Source organism: Trichinella spiralis (assembly GCF_000181795.1).
Source record: "Trichinella spiralis strain ISS 195 chromosome Unknown Scfld5, whole genome shotgun sequence".
In the NCBI taxonomy this organism is placed as follows: Eukaryota; Metazoa; Nematoda; class Enoplea; order Trichinellida; family Trichinellidae; genus Trichinella; species Trichinella spiralis.
The window spans coordinates 5,264,696-5,289,441 of NW_003526944.1; the positions used below are offsets into that span (position 1 = coordinate 5,264,696).

Genomic DNA, 24,746 nt, shown 5'->3' on the forward strand with positions numbered 1-24,746 from the left:
ACAGGCATATATTTCGCTTTGGATAAGTTGGTTTAATTTGTGAATTAGAAGAAAAGAATATATTTAAATTAAATTAAATTAAATTAAATTAAATTAAATTAAATCAATTTTCGCGTTAAACGTTGCGATCAAGCAACAAATTAAACAATACTAACGCATTATATGTTGTGAATGCACTGCTATATGTTGAACGCTGCTAAGCAAACACTGATAAGCAACATTCGTTAACAAAATAAATAATGAGGTCCATGAGCAGTTACAGGCAAAGCTGTTGTCTGTATGCAAAAGCGATTAAAAAGAAAAGAATGGCACTTCACAACCGTCAACATAACGCATGACTGGAATTTGCAATAAGATAATAAAAAGAAAACACTTTTCTGATATATAAGCATACTGACATTTCACTTACTGAAAAGTCTATTTCATGAGGTTGATGATAAATATATGTCAAAAACTGACAGTTGTGAAAGAAAAACTGATTGCCGAATTCAAGCAAAGCTTTAACGGGCCAAATAATTAACATTTGTCATATCCGTAAAACCTCAACATTTAATTCATTTAAAAATGATGAATAGAGAATCTTCACCAATAAAAATAGTAAAGATTGGCTAACATGATTAGGCATAAAAAACAATGCACATACCAAATGTGGGATGCAGAAGTCTGATCACATAATACTCAACTGGAACGGGTTCTGTACAAAGCAACCAAAGCGACCTTAAAACAAAGAACTTTGAAAATTGAATAATAACGTCACAGTAAACATTCACCAAAAATGGAATTGGTTTTTCACTTTGAAACTGAAATTCGTTGTTCATCATCAATCATTCTTCTAAACATTTACTTTAAAAATTTTGCTTCTTGGCAAAAATTTTAGCCAAATTACTTTATTACAGTTGAAATGACACACGAATCGATGTAAACATACAAAAATCAGTTTCATAATTCAATTTCAATATTTGCATATTTTTATTTCACTTATCGTACGTTAAATCATGCAACTTTATACCCACTTAAAGGTTGATTATTTTTAAAAAAAAGCTTGAAAGATGAAAATTTATTTTTTAATTTTAAATTTTGATGCGAAATGAAATTTATTTGCATCATAAATTTCTAAGAATTCAGCTTTTATACTGTAATAAAATGCAAGTACAATTTTCATGATTTCAGTTTTAAATTAATAAATATTATAAATTGGCACATTAAATGTGATTTATAGTTGAAAAAAACTATTTATCAAAAATAATTTAGTTAAGATTGTTGCCACATGCCATTACTTACCAGAACGTACCTAAGCATAAAGTATGATGCAATCTGACAGTAAGGCATCTTTCCACATTTAACACGTTGAGTGTCGATAAGCAGGATTCAGTTTTGTGTCGAAATGGCAAGTAGTCGTTTTGCTGGGCAACTTTTGCGCCTGATTGGAAATCCAGGGGTTTGGCAACGGAATTGCAAAATGGGTTTGTGGCGTCCAGGATGGTGGGACGGACCGCTTAGCGATTTCAGTCGAACTGTTGATCGAGAAATGCGACGCTTTGAGCGTGAAATGAATAGTTTTTTCCATTATTTTCCAAGACCATTTTTCAACGCTCAAGATTATTATGAGCCATTCATTTGCGAAGAGAATGGAATGAAGAAATTCAAACTGCGATTTGATGTTTCTCGATTTAAGTAAGCAACAAAGACTTCCTTTTGCTAATTTTACACTTGGTAAAACTGTGAATTTCTTTCATTTTTTTCAGCAAAAAAATACATATTAATTCATTTATCTGTAGTACTTAATGTATTTTAATTTGATCATGATATGATGTGTGATTTTGTATCAAAATAGTAGTACATAATAATGTTTGTTGTATTTAATTTGTGATAGGCCAGAAGAGATTAATGTCAAAACTAGTGGTAATAAGTTGTATTTCGAAGCTAAACAACATTCAAAACAAGATGATGTGGAATCGAAGTATGAGTACAAGCGCGAATTCACCTTACCCGAAGGCGTCAAAGCTGAAACAGTGGAGTGCAAATATTCAACTGATGGGCAGTTGGTTATTGAAGCGCCGTACGATCCACCGCCTGCAGTGGAAGGCAAGCCAAAAGATATTCCAGTGATTCATGAATGAAAAATGCGGTTTATTTCTTATTACGTAGAAAGATTAAATGCATAAAACTTTTTGCAATTGTAATCGGTAAAAAAAGTAATCTAATTGTAGCGAATGAGAAATCTCATTCGAACTCTAAACAATAGTCCAAATGCTCGTTGATGTACTGAATGTGAACGAGATGCTTGCATTTTGGACAATTAACGTCATCTGTACTTAACTGAATAAAATTTGTCGTATTATTTTGCCTTTTTACTGAATTTTCGTGGAAGTCCTGTTGCTCTGTTAATGGTTCACCAATAGCAGCGTGCATGGGAGGATCAGAAGAGCACTTTGAAGCAGTGTCTTCGTTGACAATTTTGCTGATTTGGGTCTTCAATTTTGGTACCGTTTCTGCAAAAATGGGTCTCGATTCACGTTTTCCACTAATCAAGGAATATCCTTGGCCAGGAAAGAGAACAGTCTGCTTAAGGTTTTTTGGACTCGGCACGATCTTTTCACGTTCAGCTTGCTTGTCATGCAGTCGGTTTTTCACTGTCGTTGTCTCGGTCGACGACGGTCCTGGTTCCATCCAAGACAACAACGAATAACCTTTGCCTGGAAATTTTACGCTTTCCACTTTTGGCGACTGTTTGTCAACGGTAGCTTTTTGCTTCTGAGCTTGCTTTGCTTGATAACCTTCGGGCTCTTTGACTTTTTCAAAAGTCCCACCGCAAGAATTTTTGTGCTCTGCCCACCAAAAATCATACGGACCAGGTGCCCTGTTTGTTGCACGTTTCACCCATCCATAAAATGGTCGTCTGTAGCGACATTTTCCGTTGCAACGCCACCAATGCTGACGATGTACGTTCACTTCATCATGAAAATTATGATATATCTGAAATGAAAATTATATTATATGAAAGATAAAAAAAACGACTTGAAAACAAATAAACTTGTTAATACGGTAATATTTGTACCGGCCGTTGAATTGATTCGATGCATATGTTTCTGAAATGCGGGTCCATGTCCATCTCGATCCTAGTAGAATCAGATAAATTGAATGATTTTCTTTTACGGACTGCAATTTCAGGCCATTTACGGGCTTACTTACCCTATTCCCTTCCGTAACAAACAAATAAGCATGAATCATTTCGTGGAGAAGAGTTTCAACTAGATCCTTACGGGGTCGGTATTTCAGCAACGGTTGACTGAGACGAATTGAACAAAGACCATACTTTCCTTCATAAGAACACACCCCTGCACATCTAAGATTCCAAAAGAATAACGTCAGCATAAATAAATGAAAAATAACAACATCACAATTACAATGTCATTCTTGAACTCCAGCGCACTTCGCACGACGACAACGCACCCCAAAAAAACATATCATTGAACTGCACAAAAAGTTCGTGCACATTTGGATTCGGATCCAACGTTTCCCAAGCACTATCGACAATTGATTTCGAACAGATCATCTCTAGAATTCTGAATTTTTAATAATAATAATAATATAAACAAATTTGAATAAATAAAAGTAAATATATCTGTAATGAACAGTTCAAATTTTGCATCAACAATCAGCACAACAAGCAGTAGAAAACTTATTGTTTCTATTAGCATGAGTCCAAAAACAGGCAAGAACCAAATAAATAAACGTACAAATCAAAAGCAATACAAAATTGACTCGTCAGGACAAGAAAAAAATCACTGAGATATGAAAAGTGAAATACCAATCTTCTCCCGTATCCACACGGAAAAAGAAACCCTGCGACCGCAAGAAATTTCATTTTAAACATTATTACCAATCAATGGAATGCTAAAAAGTTAAAAAGTTCCTACAATGAAAGTTGGTACAAAGCTGTCGAAAACAAGTACAATAAATAAATGAAAAAAAAATTCAGTTGAAAGTAGTCGATAATAAATAATAAGAAATATTAAAATTAACGTTCACTAACAGTGGAGTCCGATCCAGTCGGAAATTTGCACGCCTTCGGAATACCGTAATATCGTTTAATACGGTTCCGATCTGGTTCAAAAGCAATCAATGACATTGAGCCTGCCAAAGAGCCTGAATCTGACGAAAAAGTTCGACGTTCATGCGTTGCACGTAAACGTATCGCTTTGAGCTTCTTCTCTGAATCAGAATTATCCGAATCAGCGCCGCTACTTCCAATACCAGAATCAATCATCGTCTTCGCATCCGCATTCGCAATCTGCGGTGACCACTTTTTTTGCAATGATTCGTGTAAAAATTCGCAGAGCAAATTGTGGAAATCTGGAACCGAATCATAACCTGAAAACAACACAATAAGCTACCAATCGCTTACAGACTAAATTGGAATATCACAGACAAAAAATACAACGAACAATAATAACTTAATCATAATGAAAGTACAGTAAAAAAAATTACAAAATTAATACTTGAATTTTACATTTTTACCGTAATCCTGAAAAATAGTTACAACTTAAAACATTTAATATGAAAATTTCTGTAATTAATGATCACACTTACTTGGGAAAGCATTCACATCAATGACAAATAATTGACCAGTCGTTTGTTCTACAATTAAATCCATGCCGAACAAAGAAAGGCCCGTTCGACGGCTGAATTCAGTTATCAATTTTCGAGGTGCATCACCGAACATTGAAGAATGATCCGGTGGATGAACTTCACTATCTCTCTAAAAGTGCAACAATTATTAAAAAGCAAAACAAAACAGTACATCCAAAAATATGACACTGGCGTTACTTGGGTTAACTCTGATACGCATCCAATTTTCGAAATTTTCTGAGTTTCGAACATCACTGTCGGATATTCTGCATTCAAAATTAAAATACATATTAAAATTTTATTATTCCAATTTTGTCTGTCTGTCTCACCTCCACTTGTGAAATTACGTAACGATGGCCTCGTTGAAATGAAAATCTTGTCTTGCACAGCGAATACTTTGTACAGAACGCCGTCGTGAGGAATAAACTGCTGTGCTACGCAAGGAGTTTCAATATCGTTCATGCCGTGTTCACCAAAAATCAGTTGCATCTTTAAAAAAAATTTTTTTTTCATTCCAATTATGAAAAATACTTTCGCAAACTTACTCGATGAGCAAGTTCAGTTCCATGAGCAGCAACAGGTTTGCACACTTAAAAATTAAAAAAAAAATTAATTATAAAAATTAAAACAATTAAACTGCATACATACCAAATGGAAAAGTGATACCACTTTGAGCTAGTTTTAACAAATTCGCTTTGCAGTTGTTGTCGGATAACAAAATAAAGTGCGGAGTAAGTACAGGACCTTAAAATGCAAGTAAATGACATTGTATTGAATTGCGAACTGCCCAATTACCTGAACCGCAAACATCTTTAATCAAAGAATACTGATCAAAACGATTGCATAAAACACGCAACGCTGCTATTGAATCAATCATCAAAATTTCTGGATGCTCTTTTTCAAATTTCTGAACAAAAGATTCATTTAACGCGCAAAATATTATCAAAAATGTATAATTCACCTCCAATTTTTCGACAACCGAAGCAGCATATTGGTCGCCTTCTTTTGCTTGAACAATAAAATCAGAGACTTTGTGAATTATAGCGTGCACATCCAACTGGTTACTTATGTCTTCGTCGAAATCAATCTGCACAAAATATACATCTTCATGCCTGGCATAAAATGAAACGAAGAATTACGGCTAAGATGGGAAAAGAATTTTTCACTCATAACTGAGTAATGACTTTCTAATTACAAAAGTCAACAGTGCACTTTTCCCAACATTTACACTCTGTGTCAAATGTTTTTTTTAATCCCGCGGTGCAATTAGTGCAGTTTGCATTTCAAATACTGTGACATTTGCAAACAGGGTTTGCTTTTTCACAAATTTTCAATTAAATTAATCATCAATTTTCAAATCTGATAAAAACAATAAAAAAACTTCTTTACATAATATCATTCATACTTTTCGCAAGTTGTGAATCATAAAAGTGGCAGAAATAAACGAAAAGCTATTCTTTTCCAAAAAGGTTCATTCATTAATAACTAATTAACAGCAACCAGTTGAAACATTTTCATTAAAAATTGGTTTACATCTAGGATGAATATTACCGATATTCAGATTCATAATTAAAAAAATATATATATCACAATAATGATCAACAGGTATTTAATGAAATTACACATGCAGAAAAACAAATTATAAAATATGAAAAAAACACTTACTTGAATTAAGTCGATTCCTTTAATTCTAAAACAAATACACGTATCAGTATGCATGTAAATAAATAACAATGTTAAAGATTAAAAATACTTTTAAAAAAAATAAAACGCTAATTTCTCAGTATCATCTTATTAACAATTTCAAAAACAAATAATCTATATAATATATAAACATTTTCAACTTTGTTGTACAGTGCTGCTTTGATTTGAATATGTAAATAAAGGTAAAATTAGTTTCAAAAATATGGATTTCAAACATTTTACTAGTTAAAAACCATTTATAAATATTTTAAAATAAATAAATAAATAAAATTAAATAGGTGAACAACAACAACAATAATTTTAGAAATGCTACATACTAGAAACATCACAGCAAATTTTACCATTGGTCACTTACCGACATTTTTCAATAAATCGTTCAAATTGCAACTTTTTAATTTTTTTTGGCGTCAACCAATAACCGACACGCCATCGAAACGAACTGCTGACGGTTAGTCTTTTATCAGCTTCAACTGCCGTGGATTTGCAATCGTTCATCACAAAACGGATAAAATTTACACAACAACAAACAATAAAATGCAACTGTTGCAATTATAAAACGTGAATGTTATAATATTAATAAACAGCTTCAGTGTCAGGTGGAAATAAATTTAAATCATTAAAAAATATAAAAAATAATAAAGCAGAAGATATCGACTACACCAACGGCTCGCTACAAAAACAAATGACACCGTTTAAAATTACCGTACTTAAAGTACTTGAATGTCACAAATGACAAATTTAGCACGATTGTCTGTGGTGATTTTTTATTTTTAAACAATTAAAATTATTATTTTTTCTCAGTAAATACGTTATATGAGAATTTTAAAGTAGACTGTGCATTGTGTAATGCAAAAAATGTTGTCAGAAATATTGCGATTAACGACTCGTGAATGGAAGCAATATTCAGCACAGTAGCAGTGAAAAGTAAGCATTATCAGTGTGATGCGCCAATTTTGAATTTCAAAACGTTAAGAGAGCAATGCAGTACAGGACAGTGCCATGAAATTTTTATCCGCTGATCCCAACCGAAAATGCTGATTTTTCATTATTACTGTTCCATACAATATAAATATTACTCATTGAATTTCTATTTTCAAAAGTTTCTGCATCTACTTTTTAATGTGCTTGTATTATTTTTTGTCATGTACATCTTTATTTTTCCGTGGTGTAGCCATGGAAGCAATTTACAATATTTCAATATACATGCCAGGTATAGTATGAAAAAACAAAATAAATTCATTTGCTAAAGCATTCATTAAAGCTCCATATATATTATAACGTTACGTATCATCAGAAACGTTACTTTTCGCATATATATAAAGTGCAACAACAATGTTGCAACACACTGCAATGTACAATCAGTATAAATAGATCTGATAATAAACAACATTAACGATATCTGCGATAAATGTAATATCCAATAGCAATTAAGGATATCAACCCGACGGCACAGAAAAACTCGTGTTCATAAGAATCATAAAACGGTTTCCGCTTCAGGGGATGCGTTGGCACCACAGGTGTAACAATGTTGGATAACGTTTTATCTCTGTTCGGCCAAAAAATTCTTTGATCATGGAGAAGTTTATACTTATTTCCCTAAAAGAAAATTGCTTAATTAATGAAACTTTCTAATGTATAGGGAAAAACAAAACAATTCCATCTTCGAATATCGCTTTATCAAATACAGATCCTAAGAACATATACTTATACGAAGACAAATCTTGAGCAATTGATCCATGTTACAGTTTAATTGAGAAAAAAACTAATATTTTAAAGGTTACATTTTCCGTAAAAAAAATTCAATTTTTACATTGGAAATTTATGAAAAACTTACTTCTTCCATTCCTCTTTCAGCAAATGCTTGCGTTGAAGTATCCATCATCGTCCATATAGCCCGTAGAAACTAGAAGAAAATTATAATTCAACAGTACATAATGTTTACTGTAAATCTTAAAATGCAATTTGAGTTGCATTCATTGAATTCAAGCAGCATATATCATGATCTACAACAGTACAAAAATGGCAATTTGACACCTAAATAAACATAAATCACAGTCAGTGTGACAATTCATGGGTAAATTTATCATTTACGAAGTCAATTAAAAATCAATTCCTTTCAGTTATAAAACTGAAAACTGCCATCAGGAGATGATCAACTCAATAGCAACGTTAAATGCATATTCTCACCTAAACAGTATCGCATCGTAAACAGTATGCGATAAATTACTCCAATAAAAACTTTTTCATAAATATAATTATTATTTCATATAAATTTATCAACAAAAAAATTAAAAATTATTTTGCAAATTAGCTATTCCACAGCTATAAAACATAAGAAATTAAATGAAATCACTTAATTCACCGTATACAAATTATGTTGAAAATTAAGTTCATCAAATTAAGTAATTCAAATTAAAAGTAAATTGAATTGTAATTTTTTTAATCTATGCTAATAATTAACTTAAAAAATATAATGATTAGATATAATATTGAAACTGTGATGCAAAAAAGCTTTACTGCTCAATCGCATTGCTCACTCAATATGTCATAATTACTTTTTTATTTGTCAAATTTTTCGGTTTTTTAATTATTGCAATTTTACAAATATTTCAAAAATATTTTCTAATCTATATAGAAACAAATCTTATTCTCTCTCAGATGGCTTTCAATTTTAAGTTTATTTATTTTATATGAGAAATATTACTTTAGAAAACGAAAGTTTTACTGTTCAAAACAGTATATTACTGTATTTTAGCACTGTACGTTGCTGAAATCACCACCGTCCGTGTGCACCAGTATCATCATCATCAGCAACATAAATCAGTGGAATAATGCTTAATTTTTTGTAACAAAAAATACATCACACCCAGCAAAACCACGTAGCATACGTTGTCAGCTATTTTAATGGGAAAACAGCGCGTTCAGTATTTGAAAACAATAGTTATTAATAAGAGGTGTTTCAAAAATACTAAAAAACCATATTCATTGCCATTTCATGTTGATTGATGCATCGTTTTTCGACTCTTGCTTGTAATTTTGCCCGGAAATAGCAAAGTAACGGTATTTCGCAAAAATATTTTATTTACACAAATTATATATAAAATGGGCGATGTCAGTGAAGGAAGTGTAGAAAATTTAAGTAACAAATTTTGAACGAGACCAAAAATGTTACTGCCTGAACATTTTTCTTTGAACAACTTTGTTTCATTGAGGCCAATCAACTTCACTGGTGATGTATGTAAAATTCATAAACTGTTCTTGATCAATTGATTCCAACAACTGGCTATCAAGCGGTGTCAACGTCGACTGTTCACTTGTAAAATCATCATCGAAATTGCTTACGTCAGCCGCAGATTTCTGAATGTTCATTAATTATTTGTTTACGGTTAATGTCACATAATTATACAAAATAATAAACGAAATATTTTAATTTCACTTCATTACTTTTATACATGCAGTATATTTTACACCATAATCAACGAAAATTGCATTTAGGATTGAACAATTAATTTTCTCATGCATTAAGCATTGCAACAGTCCTTGCTCTTTGTTGCGCTGTTTCATCATACAAGTAAGCACATCAATGAAAATGTCGAACATTGCTCGTAAACATTAACGAATTAGTAAAATTAAAACTGCAATTAAATCCAATGATGGTATTAGAACAACATTCGATAAAAACACATGCAACTGAATGAATGCTAGCAAATCAGCAACAGTAAAGCAAAACTGACTTACCACTGTTGGCTTAAAAGGAGGAACAACCTGACGTTGTTGGATCTTCTTCCAGTCTATCGAACGGAAGAACGTTATGGAACGTATAGGACCGTGCGGACAGCCAGGCATTCCTAATCGTGTCGACGGATTGCGATCAAATAACTGAAAAATAATCTCTCATTTGTATGTGAGTTTTCAAATGCAAATGCTTACTGCATGCAGACAACGAGCAGCTTCTCTGCTTAATGTTTTTGGAAAAACGGGCTGCTCGTTGAGAATTGATTCGAACAGTTCATCTTCTCGTTCCCCGTGAAAAGGTGACTGACCAACCAGCATTTCGTACAAAAGAACCCCAAACGACCAGTAATCCACAGCTTCAGAATACAATTTGCCTTTGATAATCTAAAATATGATCAATATGAAAATGATAACCTGCTTTCGGATAATTTTCCACTACTTCTGGTGCAATATAATCCGGAGTTCCGCAAAATGTGCTAGCTAGCCCGTTTTCTCGGTTCATTTCCGTCTTGCACATGCCAAAGTCGGTGAGATGAATGTGACCTTCTACGTCCAAAAGCACATTGTCCAGTTTGAGATCTCTATTTCGATGAACATTTAAAATTGAAATTAATAAAAAGAAATAATGCCAAATATATAAAAAAAGAAATCTCATCCCTACCTATATATAATATTTCGAGAGTGAAGAAATTCCAAGCCACATTGTATTTCAGCAGCATAAAATCTGAAAAACCAACTCACCGTATTGATCATGTCACGTGCAGTAAAAGACTGGAAACTTGCTTAGCTGTAGGCTCATCAAATTTCTTCATTCGCTGTATATGATGCATCAAATCACCACCAGCTAAATATTCCATTACAAAGAACACATATTCCTCAAAAAGGTAAATATTTTTTTAAAGATAAATTGCCGAGAAAAGAGATTATTTATATGCAATATATGACGAAGTCTCACTGGAGACTGAAAGCACCAGAACACTTTAGTCAGAAAAGGTGATTGTTGACCTAGAATCAGTACCCGACGTTCAATGAAGGTGCACTCAATGTCTTCGCCATTCAAAATGACATCTTTCTTCAAGCATTTCATTGCATAATACTGTCCTTTGGCTTTCAGCTCCACAAGCATTACCTTTGAAATTGTGAATTACTTGATCATTCACAAAAAAACAGCTGAAACTCTTACTTTTCCGAAGCTGCCTTTTCCGAGAAGTTTTAAAATGTTAAAATGATTCAGCGTAATTTTCTTGGATTTATACAATGCAGCACATGAGCTATAATGAAAATCAGCAAAATGCGGAAATGTTAAAGGAAAAAAGTATGCACAACTCCGCAACTCTCACCTATTTCCATCCTGCCAGTTATCACTTTGTTCAAGATTATAAGTCTGTGCGCGAAAAAAAGGTTTCACCTTCTTCAGAATGTTAGGAGTGGATGAAAAAATGCTGAAACGTTTTTCATCACAATCATGAGCAACATAATAATTTAAATATTAATTTATGAAATAAGAATACAGAACCAGGCGCTATTTCGACACACAATAAGAACTATATTCGTAAAATTATTATTTGAAGATACAACATCATATGTGAAAAAATAACTGACTCACTTGGACATTTCACCGACTTTGCACATTGCCAAAGAAGCCTTTTTCTCCGGATTCAGAGATGAATTGTTTGAAACTGTACAGCAAATGTGTTCGGTTGATCCACTTGCCGTACCAAAATCAGCTGAACTTAGTCGAATATCTGCCAACGCATCCGCAAGCTGACGTTGATTGACTCCGCATAAATTCGGAACCAAAGTGACACATCGATGATGTACGTTTAAACCACATGCTTAAATATACATTTCGCAAAGTGGACAAATTAAAAAAAGAATAAAATTCTTCCACATTATTATTATTATCATGTATTTTAAAATTTTGCAAACAAGTGAACAAAAAAAATCCCGTAAAAATGAATAATCTGCTCAATAGTGCTCGCCAAATAAATAAATATACATAATTTACTTTTCAAATAGGAATTATCAAAAAATTAAACAATAATTATTTGAATAAAATTTTCCTAAAATTCCATGCTTACTTTCACATTTGAGACCTTGCTTTACAAGACCATAAAGCAACGAACCACAGTGATCACAAAATGTTGGACTTTTAAAATTGTACACACGAAATCGATGCGGTATATCAATTTTGAAACGTTCTTTCAGATACTAAAACGTATCTCATTGAGCAAAATTTTGAAAAGATTTGAACAAAAATTTTCCAACAAAATATTTGCATATTTTTCATCTGCGCAATATAATAACAGGTAAAACTCAAACAAGATACAAAGAAAAAACATAATTACTTTTGTTTCCTTTGTAATCCATGCAGAACCGGGACATTGACTGAGCACTTTAGAGTGACATCGTTTATGCACAGCACATCGACAAACAAGACACTGATAGCCTTGCTTATTCAAACCCCTATTAATAAACAGACACACACACAAGTGAAAAAAAGGAATAAATATTATTAAAATGATCAGAGAAAAAAATATTAAATCTGCAAAATGTGCAAAAGTTTAAACAGAATTCCCTTCAGACAAATATGAAATTTCTTCATCACAAATTTCAAAGAAAAAACATATTTCATATTTATTTAAACGGACAAAAAATCGTTTATCGTGTTTTTCATTGGTCTCTCTTCCATCGCTTATAACTTATATCGACCAGGGTGATAATTGAGCTTAATGAAAATGAAGTTTCCTGTTGCACTGCATCCATTGCCAAAATCGATAAAGTTTTATTCGGTGAAAATAAATCCATGTAGGCTTCTTACGTTCTGTTGTTCTCTTGCTTTAAAGCGACTTAAATATCAAAGCAAATAAATAATTTCACAAATACGCAACAAAACACCTTTTCAATGCATTATTGAAGTTTTTTCTAAACTGTCCGTTATGATTATTATTCTTATTTCTCATGAATATAATAATTCCCTCGACAAAGAACTTTTTCATCATCGAAAAAGTTCAGAAACCATAATAAAATGACTATCATATAAAAACATCATATATAATTAAAAAATTCACAAAGTAGTGATTTAAGCTTAAGTTAAAGTTTTAAATAATTAAGATCAGAACTTTCAGAATTGCATATTGATGATGAAATGGGTTGTAAATACAATGCAGTGAGAAAAAGCATCAAATAAATGATGAGATTCTTCTTTTGCAAAGAAAAACAACAACAAAATATACAAAATGAGAATTATGCTCAGCATAGACTTTTGGTATTCAAATGGACAACATTCCAAAACCCAGTAGCCCACCGACTGGCACAGTTCATGTGAAGCATTGCACAATTGAACGAAAAGTCTTTCTCCTCATACATACAAGTGAAGGGATGAAGTTTTTTCAAGCTTATATTTTATCACATCGTCTATCCACCTGATGTTGTTAGCTCGCTAATTACACTTTATGAAGGATATTTCTAAGTAAATTCGTGTCCACATATAGTTGCACAACATTGAACACAAGTACAATTATTACAGAAATGCAAATTGCTCGATTGAATGTAAAAACAAAGAAACTACTATTGCGTATAAACAACCATCAACTTATTGTTGAATTATTTTTTCCAAGTGAAATTGCAATAAGATATGTTCCCCAATTTATGAAAAATAAATAAAATAAAAATGATCAATTTAGAAGTTTTGTGCTTTCTCTTTTCAATTAAATTTTCATCTCGAAATGGTAGAATTAAATCTGAGCATTTTCAAATTTGAAAAAGAAAGATAACATTTCTCTCGGGTAATTTCACCAGCCAGACTGATCAAATCGACAGACAGGAAAAATTGTGAGCAAATTTTTTAACTACTAACAGCGCAGTGTTTTTTTTAATAAGTACCGACGAATTTCAGTAAACAGATATTTGGTCAAGCCAAGTTAGATTAGATGGTCAATTAGTGAAGATGATCGATAGAGTGAAAAAATAAAACAAATTAACCAACCCAGTTGACCAAATTTCCGCAAAAGAAGCACCAGAGCAAGCATCTAGAGAGCCGGATATTGACCTTTCTGTCAGAAGCTTTTCAGTGTGAAATACCCAATTAAAAAGCTTACCAAAGAAAGAATGAACATATGGAGCAAAATGTCGGCTGTCGAAAAAATGTAGCTACAAACGGATGACCACGAATTTCGTGTACTTTATTGTGTCGAATAGCGCCTCGACGTCGTTCAATTCCAAAAGCCATCAATTTACCATCGCCTGAACGTTCCGACGAAGATGTGCTACTCTGATCAGCAATCCACTTCAACTGTACCAACAATTTGCCAGTTGGATGGAGATGGATCTTAAATGAGCGGCTGAAAGTGGAATATGAATAGAAATATATAAAACTATACCCAAACTGTAGCCGTATTGCCGTTGTGAAATTTGTCCATTAAATCTTCAAGACGAACTAAAGCATCAGCAATTGGCCGACCGGATTCTTCGGCAAGCAATATCTGCAGCACACAATTAGCGCATACAACCACATCGAAACACTTGTTCCATTCCAAATAATGAGTTTCGCCATCTTGAACTAATTTTGATCGTTTACCTGTAGAAAAAAAGAATGAAAAAAAGAATAATTTCACAATTTTTGTTGCTTCATCGTAGAAATTAAGATTAAATGATGAGAAGAAAAAAAAATTGTATTCTTCCAATCATCATCACCTTCTTCTTTGATACGTTTTTTGATATTCATCGCACAGCTCAATTCTACAGAACATTCAGTATCCAACAATTCCGCTCGAGCGAGCTTCACACGCAGCACGCCTCCTTGATTCAACATCAATTCTGCATTAAATCACTGGCATGCTTACACTGGATGAATGAACCCTGAAAACTGCAACAAATTGAATGCATGAAAACAACAAAGAATAATTGAAAATTGAACACAGATAGAAGAAAAAAAGAAGCAGATTTTGCCGATTAGATTGAAATTTAAATTTCTATACGCTATTAATTGAACGGTCGCGGTCAATTTTCGAAACACAACTAATCAAGATGATCCAAGTTTGGTTTGTTTTGGCAAGCGAAAGTGAAAAGCACACGAGACCAACAAGTAATATTTGGAGCCTCTTGCGACGCCTCCAGGTGAGAGAGATGTGAATAAGCAAAAAGAACAAGGATAAGCTCGAGGCAAGGGAAAAATATTTCAGACCTATTTTTCTTGGTTCAATCGATTGAAACCGCACGATGGTAGTAGTACATATACGTGTGTATGTGTATGCGTGTGCAGTGATTCTTCGGTCGAATAGGAAAAAAGTAAGGAAAAGAGAGTTGGCAATGACAATCATATCAGGTCGATAAAAAGCTTTCTGGTAAAGCGCAAACTATTGGCAGGAAATGAGCGCTGAGCGGTAAGCGGACTTGAGGAGTAAAATTTCAAAAGCAACGACAAAGCGGATCAACGGACCACGGCAAACTGATCACCATGTGGTCCAATTCACACACCGGCATGGAGAAGCTTTTTCACATAGCAGGGTGTTTTTAGCACAACGCGCTACTGCACAAACCGACAGTTTCTACCAACTGATGACAACAACAACACAAATAATTCGAAATATCATCAACTCAATATTAATCTGCTTCTTTCCACTGCTCTTTCACTGTTTATGTGAAACTGCTACTAATGCATTTTTATATAATATGCAACAGAAAAAGAATAATACGAATAATTAATAATTACAGATTAATTTAATTTAGAGCATCAATTCATTCAATAATCGGTCATTATTGGAATTATCAATTGAAAACAACGTTCGTTCACTGATTTGCACATTTGACACTGTTCGACAATTTCAATATATAAATATATAGATATAAGTGGTCGTGAAATACTACTTTACAAGTTAAACTTTGCCTTAAAACTTTTAATGAATATTTAAAACTCAAACATCTACTCATTGAAAAAAAATATTCTTATTAAAAAACATACAAATAAATAAAATAAACCTGCAAACGTTGGATTAAGATTATTTTGCTGTAGATGAGTTCAAATTGCCAAGTATTATTCTGTTGCAGAGAAAAGGGATAATAGAAAGCGTTGAAGTAAAAAAGCAAAAACCTAACTAAACTTTAGTGCAATTTATACATGAAATTTAAAACAAGTGCTTCTTTCTTTTTTTCTACCACTGCTGCGACGTCAGAAAAAATCTGACCAATCAGATAGAAAAGCGAATGTCGAGGTGAAAAAAGTTGAATAAAGCGAAATCATTGTTTCTGTCAGCGATGCAAGACTTTAAACGAAGTCATTCGGCTTCGCTAATTGCTTTTTATTGAGGAAACATCAGTCGACTTTTTCCTTATGCAAAGTCATTCAATCTTTTCCTGTCTAAGTTTGAAACTCAATTGAAAGCATATATTTACTGTTTCCCAAAAACAGGAAAGAAATTCAATCAATATAAACAGTTAAAAGTATTATTACAATAGTATTATTCATGGTTTTTGATCAAATTTAAATTTTTTGAAAATCAAACTATACAGTATTAAAAAAATATAATTTCGAAACTTCACCCATACATATAAATACACATATATATATATATGTTGACTGTAATAAAATAAAAACTATAATTTAATTAATAAAAAAATAGCATAATTTTAAAACAATATTATGCTTTCTTTATTCAAAGCTAAAAAACGGAAACTTTCAGGCAAATTATTGAAAATAGATTTCATTGAACATAACTATCTCCATTTGATATCTTTTTATAATGCAAAATATTTCAAAACTGCTGGTTCTATATTGTAAAGATTGAGTAAAAATTATGCTTCAAAAATGACATAATAAATTATTTTTCATAACTCTAAAGCATACATTAATTGTCTTGCAAATAAAAATGTTAAATCTTAATGAAAAACAGTTTTAGCTAAATTTTAAAATTACTGTAATACAACTCGATTCAAATATGCGCAAAATAGTTCAATATTTGCTAATAAGAAAATTTTGATTTCAACCAAAGTACGCGTAAAATACATTATAAATTTTAAAGTGCGTACGTGAAATTTTAAAATGTAACAACTTAAATTTTCAAAACTAAAAGCTCTGAATTTAAATAAACTATTCATAAAAAAGCTTCTTCAAAACTGAAATGAGACGCTTCATGAATGTTTTGAATTACTATGAACATAATAATGAACAATTTTTAAAAATCTACTTACAATTTTATCAACATTTATGTCCATTAAACAGAATTAAACTACATGATACAAATGAAAAATAAAAAGCCATGCAAATTTCATTAAATAAATACATATATAAATCTCTCAAATCAAATCAAATTGATTTTAATCGTAAATCTTTTTTCTGAATACAAACACAATTGCTGAAATTGTATTTTAATGAATTGTATTCAATGTTAATCAATTTATTGTTCTTTAAAAAACATTACTTTTGCTGCAAAACTGAAAATAACTGCTGTAAATAAATAATTAAATACATAAATATTTAAAATAAGTCATATTGTAAAATCCCCTTCCATCTTTTTATTTTTAAATGAATAAATCGTATTCAACGATCAATTCAAGAAAGAGTACATTCAAGAAAGCTGGAAAACTACCAAGAAAGACTGTTAATTTGCAAATTGAAAAATATCAAAAGCATAAATTTTTATCAACAATTGGAATAAACTTTCATCAAACAACTGCTACTGTTAATTTTTCATAAGTTTAACTGGATTCTACATAACAAATTGCGGAGCCATATGTTTGAAATGAAAAAGCGCAGCTTTATTGTATTCATATTTCGACATTTATTTGCATATTCTCTTTGTAAAAATTGAACTGCTCAATAAATTTACATAAATACTGCAAACAATCATATATAAAACAAATCCATTATTGGTGATTGTTAAAACTGCCTAAAATAATAAATCTTACAACAACATTTACAAATAATCTAATCAAATCAAATAAAACAAATTATTAAAATCTCTTATTCAAAGAGCAAAGTACTTTTTTTATCCATGGTTTACTTTGCTCATAGATAGATGGGTAGATCATGGCGATGATTAGCTTATGAATGAAATTTAAAGTTAATCAGCTTTTCGTAGGCTATCCAAAGATGAAATCAATATGATCATTCTCAATGAAACAGTGCTATTTGAAGTGAGCTATTGAAAATATTACTTCCTTATTCACTGTCATAAAATGAGCTCAAAATGAGTCTGTGAGATGTATATATGAAGTCTTCGTATGAAAACAACAGCAGTTTGAGATAAATAAAAAATTAGCAAAATGAAATAAACAGTGCCAGCTTTCAAAGAACTTTCCAAACCAAGCCAAGCATGGCTGATCTGAACTTCAGCATTATGTTAAATTGCATTTTCTGATCAATTTTTCCATGGTAAAAATTCGACAAAAATTAGTAATTCTGCCAATCGTGAATGTCACACAGGCAACAACGAGTTCCGCATTGGAATTGAAATGGCAATAACACTGTTTATTGTACATCTATCTGCCTGTCTGTCCATTTGTCTTGTCTAATGCACTTTTTACACTAATATAAATTAAAATAATTAAAAAACAAACATTTTTATACAAAATTACAAAAAATAATAATAACAGACAAATGTTGAACTATTAAATGTGATTTTGGAATTGGCATTTCACTAATCACATTAGATATACCGCAGTTGGAACACTTGCGCTGCTGAGAAAGTTTAACACTGTTGGGACATTTTCCAAACTTGAACTTTTGCAAATCGTTTCATCAATAAATTACCCCACTGCAAGGACAAAATTTCCACCATTCACAAATCTCTACTGTGATTATATTTGCTTTTCGTTTCTTCGCTTAAAGCGTAATTAGAAAATGGAAGTATGATTAAGATTTATTAAATTCCAGCAGCTTAAAGAAAACTTGATGACCATTTGCAGTCAAGGCAATAGTCAGAAAAATTGGGATCAATTTTACTGCCCCAAATGAACTTCTACAAGAAATTCCTTGCTAAATATTCAATACAATCATCAAAGTAGTAGATTTAATGTCATGTTTAAAAATTCAAAATTTCAATAGCTTCAATTGAATCTATTAGAATATAAAACCGCCTTGCGTTGTGCTTGTGCTTTCATTAAATTCATTAGCTAATAAATACAACTTCGGTATGATTGTATTCTATTACAGTTAAATAATGATATAGAAAAGTAATAAATTAACTAACTTACAATACACTATTTAAGAAACCTTATCAAATATGAAAACACTTCCACTAGCACATGTAACAGTGGAAGAAAATATAATGATAACGTTGATAAGAATGGATAAAGCGACAGCTAATCACTTAATCCATTTAACTTTAGCATAATTTTAAAACAACTACATTAATTGCATGAAATGGAATTTTATACAGAAATCTTCACTTTCATGTATATAACTTACACGATCCATACTTGCAAAAATAAATACGAATATTTACACAAAATTGGACATCAAAAAACCAATCAAGGCATCAAAATAAAAATGAGAAAAACAACTTATTATTGCAAATTATATAATTCTATGAAATAACACTTAACACGCAAAAAACAATTGCTTTGAAGCCATGATATTTTTTTCTTGATGTGAAATTTTTGACAAACAACTTTTGCAACAGTTTTATTAAATTTCGCCTATAGCAATGCTTAATCGATGCTTCACTGTATTTCAGATAAAACTGGTAAATTTTAAAATACTTGACTTTCATTGTACTGTAAGCGGTAAATCTTAACACAATTAAAAAAAACATATTTAAATTTCTTAAGCATAATTTTACAATAATAACACCTCTTTTATGACGGAATACGTATTTTGAAATTTATTTGAAAACTTATTTGATTGTAACAACATCGTAAATTAAAAAAAACACTAGTATAATGAACAAAAATTACAATTCGAAGAAATTTTCTTTGAGTTTTTAACTTTACATATTATATTATGTGGAAATAAATATCCCCATGTTGATATTTGAATATGGAAAAAAGAAACTGCATATTTTGATAAATTTAGTTCGTCAATTGAAATAATGCAGTAAGAGTGATGTAAGTAAGCAGTAAGGCACTTTCATTCTATTCGCACAAAATTGTAGGTGAAAATTAAGATTCGCATCAATATTTACAGACCAAATTACTTCAAGTTAAGTTAATTTTATTCAGTAATTTTCCAATTTACGTCTTCTCAAATGTGAAATGTAAAAATAGACGTGTATATTTTAAATTTCAGAATGTGTCACTGTTTATGTAAAAATAAATAATACAAAAATTACAAAATATTTCAAAATAAAAAAAACAATTAATTTATATATTTTGAAAGTATGTTTTAAAACTGATAATTGTTTCAAGTTAAGTTTTTTTAAGTTTGAATTTTTGTACAAAACAACATAATGTTTAGAAAATAAATAAATAAATGAATAATTTACCATATTGAAGTGGGAAGAGATGCTGATTTGAAGTTTGAAAATAGACAAGAAGTGAGGATGAAGATTCTTTGGAACATGACGGTTTGACAGTTTCTATCCAGTGTAAACTGACGACAACGACTGGTAAAACGTTTAGTGGAAGCTTGAACAAAGCAGAGCAGTATTGACAGAACACCCCTTTCCACAACAGCAACTGGCAACCAAGCAAAAGGCCGTGCTGTTTGTTTAGCAATAGAACGTCGTGTATGATGATCGTTCCACAAACTGAAAATAGACGAAGCATTCAGTGATATTCAGTTATCATATTCAAATTACCTCCAACAAAATTAGCATCCCTTTCAACAAGATTATCCAGAAAAAATTATAACAATAAAAACAACGAAACAAAAAATAATAATCATGATTCATCCCACTTGTCATGTGACTTTTTCATCTAGTCTAGTTAGTCATCGTCACTGTTGCAAAAATACTAGCTGTCTGGACAACATTTCAAATCATGCAGCGTAACATTACCAACACGCACACATACAATTTATTAAACTATGCCAAACATCACTTTTTGCCGAATTCCATTAAACAACGTTTAGCACGTTGCTTGGTCGAATAAAATTCAACACTTTTATGTATATATATAAAAGGAAGATAGAGAAAATTTTTTTTTTGCATTTTCATGAGAAATTCTTCAATACCATCATTAAAATATGCCCATTCAACAACAATTAGAACAATAAAACAACAAACAAATTTTAATCACATGAAAAATTCACCTGACAAGCAATTGAAACTATAAAACACGCATACCTCAAAGTGCTTTTCTCTAACAGTCTGTTTAGAAAAAAAGCCAAGCCTAACAAATATTTGAAAACGACGAACGAACTATTTTAAAAATCAATATCGACATCAAAGTAAAGATCACTTACAAGTTCTTGAAATTATTAATAAAATCAATGAAAGTTTACATTTGAAAATATTACGAGTTTATGCTTTTTTTTACATGAAATAATAAAAAGAAGTTACATCAAAGTGATATGGTCCAGGCAAAGCGTTGAAATTTTAATTAATTTCGATAATCAAACGTCTGTTTATTATTAAATTCAACAATCCAATTCAATTCACTTAATATTTTGATTAATGAAAAATATTTAGACCAATAGCAAATCGTTATCTTGTTTATTATGACAAGCAGGGAATAAATAACTGTTCCTGCAAAATGAGCGTCCATTGTTAAACATCTTCATCTGCTTTAAACTAATACAAAAACTGAACGAAAATACTAAAATAACAAAATAACATTTATTTAATACAACTGGTAATAGATTGAAACAACAAATTGCATTTTCACATGTAATATGAATTTATCATAGAATAATTATTTATAATTATGACAAATGAATGACAAAATAAACATAGACAATTGTATGAAAAAATTTTCAAACAACTTACCAATTCATATACATCACAGAATTACAATTTTTCATCAGTGTACACAATGCCATGCGAATAGTGACAAGCGAGCGTGCAGTGAAAATTTAAATTTTTTATCAAAAGTGAAAATCAAGAACAATTTACATTATTATTGTCGTAAAGTGCAACAAGAGTAAAATTTTGTTTGTTTCGAGAAATGATTATTCAAAAAAAAACTTTAAAAGTCACAAAAAGAAAATAAATGATTTGTTAAGGTTTTGTGACAAAAAATTGCTCAGTCAACTCATTATAATGCTTCTGTTAAATCGCAATTGAATGTTTGCTTGAATAGCAAAAGTTGATTAAAAAAATAGCAGAGCATAATATTCAATTTTGAAATGGAAACTTTTTTTTCCAATTTATTAGACAATCGATAAAAAAAATTTTATTTAAAAAGTATTACAAACTGAAGTAGAAAAAATGAAGTGGTAGTAACTTTAGATTGATTTCTCTTGTTTGTCAATTTAAAAATTGAAATGGTTTGCATTTTCGTATTAGTGTACGTTTTATTAAAAAGAGTAGTATAAAATTACTTTTATTATAATTATTTATTTGTTGTTATTTACAACCATATCAAAGTGACAGACATTGTCAAACAGCTGCCTTTGTTAATAAATTTCTTTGTTGGAAAAAAATTTCATTCTTTCCACTTCTAAACATCTTGCTTTTCCAAACTTTCTTAAATATCCGCATTAAAGAGCTCTTACTTCGTTGGAATAAAATAAAAATTTGTTTACGAAACTGAAAATACGTTAACACAAATTTCAAACAATGATAGTATCAATATATGCGTTAGTTTTATTAAATTCCTCAAATTCACCAAACAGCTTCCGCATATACATGATTGAAAAGAGAACTATTAAATTATGGATTAACGAATTCCAATCAATGACTCTCTTCAATTACATTAATGCACGCTTCAATATATATATATATATATATATATTAGCATAATTATGAATAAATATATTTTTGCATATGTTTCAATAATAGATTAAACTGTAATCAAATGGGATAAGTGAACTTTTCATCTGATTATGTTTCATTTTTAATAATTTCAATTTTTCACAGCTATAATATAATTTGAAAAAAAAGTCATAAAATTTCCAATTGCCCCATATTTTTTTTCTTGCACAAGATGCAAAAAAATGATTTTTTGTTTTTACCAAAGAGCAATCAAAATGTCAAAAATTCTCAAAGTGACGATCAATAGTCAATTTATACTTACAATCTTCACAATGAAAAAATAAAATTTAATATAAAAATAAAATGCATGATTAAATGGTCAAAATAAACTTGAATGTGAAAGTGCTAATTTTGCTAACTAAAAAAATAATAACGTTTTCTATTTCAATAAGGTTCAAATGATGGAGCACATCAAAGAGAAATAACCAACTTGAACTTGAAAATAATGATCATTCAAAATGTGAAATATTAATTACACAAAAGCAGTAAATATGAAATTTATTAAATATCACATTTATAATAATTTTGATATTTATAATAATTGTGTGTGAGAGAGAGAAAAGAATAACAAAACTATTTTAAAGTAGTAGAAACAAATATGCAATAGAATAAAAAAGAATAATGCTCAAACTGTTATTGTTTGAATGAGTTTTTTTCTTTCCTTTCTCAATGAATATTCATCATTTAATAAAGAGTACCTACTTCCTATGAGCATATGATAAATCAATAATTTTCAATTAAACTAAAACTGCAAAACAAAGTATAATTTGATTAAATATGAAAAAAATATCATTGCGGAAATTCATCATATAACTTTTAAATAAACAATTATGATAAAATATAAATTTATATTCAATGAAAGTGGTGCCGTTGACATAAGCTTTTCACACAATTTGACATTGCATGAATGTTGTCAAAAAGAAGTAGAAGAAAAAAAATTGAAAAATGAATAATAGTTTATTCAAAAAGAAAAAATTTCATAATGTTCAAATTCATATTAACATTACTTATTTCAGGAAAAAATTCAGATAATATAAAATGATTTGCGAGATTTATTTACTGAAACTTAATAAATCGACTTCTAATTTTTCTTACTTAATCAAACAGATAATAAAATACATGCAAATACTGAATATTATTATTTCTTTGAGAAAATTCTGCTGATTTTACAGTGCGGGAAACAACTAGTAATTGGAATGGGATTATGCAAATTTTTTCCATTATCGTAATATTTCACATTCGGATTGTTTTCAAAATTGGATATGATAAGTCAAGTGAATTTCAATAATTCCAAATTATGAAATGAAAAGAAGAAGTTGCAATGTCAAATGCAATATCAAGCAGATTGCATCTCAAATCAAGTAGATAGTTGAATTGAATTATTTATTTTATTTATTTATTAAAAATTTAGCATTTTTTCAGCTTGAAGAAGAAGAGATGCTTGTTCAACGATTTGTAGTTTCATTGTCAGTTGAAAGATTTAGCACGACACGTCATCAATTTCAGTTTATTTGATGATCAACAATAGAAAATAAAGAAAACAACAATCAACAAGAAGGAAATATTACAGTAGATTTGAATAAATGGAATAAAATTGTTTACTTCTATTTATGAATACATAATATTGCAAAGTAAATTTAGAACAATTAATTTATTCAAAAAAGAAAAATTGAAACTTTTGCATTAGCAAAGAAATGCAAATTTTCTTGATTTAATTCATTTGATAAAATCATCATCATTTCAAGATTTTCAGCATGCAATAGTCGACGGACAACTGCTAATAACTCGTTTAATTTTTCAAATAGCAGACAGATAAAAAGACAA

The 24,746-nt window shown here is 30.4% G+C and overlaps 4 protein-coding genes across 4 annotated transcripts; 1 reads left to right on the forward strand and 3 right to left on the reverse strand.

Annotated features, from left to right (window-relative positions):
- Nucleotides 1-1,384: 1,384 nt before the first annotated feature.
- Nucleotides 1,385-2,120, forward strand: Tsp_09282 (heat shock protein beta-1). The gene is made up of 2 exons (XM_003375656.1): nucleotides 1,385-1,674; nucleotides 1,874-2,120. The coding sequence occupies exons 1-2, from the start codon at nucleotides 1,385-1,387 to the stop codon at nucleotides 2,118-2,120; spliced, it is 537 nt and encodes a 178-aa protein (XP_003375704.1).
- Nucleotides 2,121-2,223: 103 nt separating this feature from the next.
- Nucleotides 2,224-6,831, reverse strand: Tsp_09283 (zinc finger RAD18 domain-containing protein). The gene is made up of 13 exons (XM_003375657.1): nucleotides 6,692-6,831; nucleotides 5,594-5,744; nucleotides 5,428-5,539; nucleotides 5,281-5,376; nucleotides 5,178-5,221; nucleotides 4,962-5,121; nucleotides 4,822-4,898; nucleotides 4,594-4,762; nucleotides 4,027-4,374; nucleotides 3,408-3,558; nucleotides 3,193-3,346; nucleotides 3,045-3,119; nucleotides 2,224-2,976 (listed from the first exon to the last, which is right to left on the reverse strand). The coding sequence occupies exons 1-13, from the start codon at nucleotides 6,829-6,831 to the stop codon at nucleotides 2,224-2,226; spliced, it is 2,430 nt and encodes an 809-aa protein (XP_003375705.1).
- An 894-nt stretch (nucleotides 6,832-7,725) lies between these two features.
- Nucleotides 7,726-14,884, reverse strand: Tsp_09284 (protein kinase C delta type). The gene is made up of 14 exons (XM_003375658.1): nucleotides 14,767-14,884; nucleotides 14,449-14,650; nucleotides 14,172-14,414; nucleotides 12,420-12,537; nucleotides 12,153-12,282; nucleotides 11,678-11,906; nucleotides 11,255-11,342; nucleotides 11,027-11,200; nucleotides 10,511-10,732; nucleotides 10,267-10,455; nucleotides 10,075-10,215; nucleotides 9,559-9,693; nucleotides 8,171-8,239; nucleotides 7,726-7,932 (listed from the first exon to the last, which is right to left on the reverse strand). The coding sequence occupies exons 1-14, from the start codon at nucleotides 14,882-14,884 to the stop codon at nucleotides 7,726-7,728; spliced, it is 2,265 nt and encodes a 754-aa protein (XP_003375706.1).
- Nucleotides 14,885-18,538: 3,654 nt separating this feature from the next.
- Tsp_09285 (conserved hypothetical protein) lies at nucleotides 18,539-20,925 on the reverse strand. Its single transcript, XM_003375659.1, has 7 exons — nucleotides 20,906-20,925; nucleotides 20,573-20,756; nucleotides 19,771-19,800; nucleotides 19,144-19,213; nucleotides 18,821-18,891; nucleotides 18,662-18,784; nucleotides 18,539-18,595 (listed from the first exon to the last, which is right to left on the reverse strand). The coding sequence occupies exons 1-7, from the start codon at nucleotides 20,923-20,925 to the stop codon at nucleotides 18,539-18,541; spliced, it is 555 nt and encodes a 184-aa protein (XP_003375707.1).
- Between the last annotated feature and the right edge of the window lie 3,821 nt (nucleotides 20,926-24,746).

Coding starts and splice junctions, on each gene's coding strand:
- Tsp_09282 (XM_003375656.1), top strand. CDS start 1,385: ATGGCAAGTAGTCGTTTTGCTGGGCAACTTTTGCGCCTGATTGGAAAT. Junction 1,675..1,873: donor TTTGATGTTTCTCGATTTAA/GTAAGCAACAAA, acceptor AATTTGTGATAG/GCCAGAAGAGATTAATGTCA.
- Tsp_09283 (XM_003375657.1), bottom strand. CDS start 6,831: ATGAACGATTGCAAATCCACGGCAGTTGAAGCTGATAAAAGACTAACC. Junction 5,745..6,691: donor CGATTTATTGAAAAATGTCG/GTAAGTGACCAA, acceptor ATTTTATGCCAG/GCATGAAGATGTATATTTTG. Junction 4,899..4,961: donor ACGTAATTTCACAAGTGGAG/GTGAGACAGACA, acceptor TTTTGAATGCAG/AATATCCGACAGTGATGTTC.
- Tsp_09284 (XM_003375658.1), bottom strand. CDS start 14,884: ATGTTGAATCAAGGAGGCGTGCTGCGTGTGAAGCTCGCTCGAGCGGAA. Junction 11,343..11,677: donor AAAGTCGGTGAAATGTCCAA/GTGAGTCAGTTA, acceptor TTTTCATTATAG/CTCATGTGCTGCATTGTATA. Junction 10,733..11,026: donor TCTGGTGCTTTCAGTCTCCA/GTGAGACTTCGT, acceptor TATTATATATAG/GTAGGGATGAGATTTCTTTT.
- Tsp_09285 (XM_003375659.1), bottom strand. CDS start 20,925: ATGAAAAAGTCACATGACAA. Junction 20,757..20,905: donor ATGAAAAAGTCACATGACAA/GTGGGATGAATC, acceptor GTCTATTTTCAG/TTTGTGGAACGATCATCATA. Junction 19,214..19,770: donor TACAGTACAATGAAAGTCAA/GTATTTTAAAAT, acceptor TAACTGTAATAG/AATACAATCATACCGAAGTT.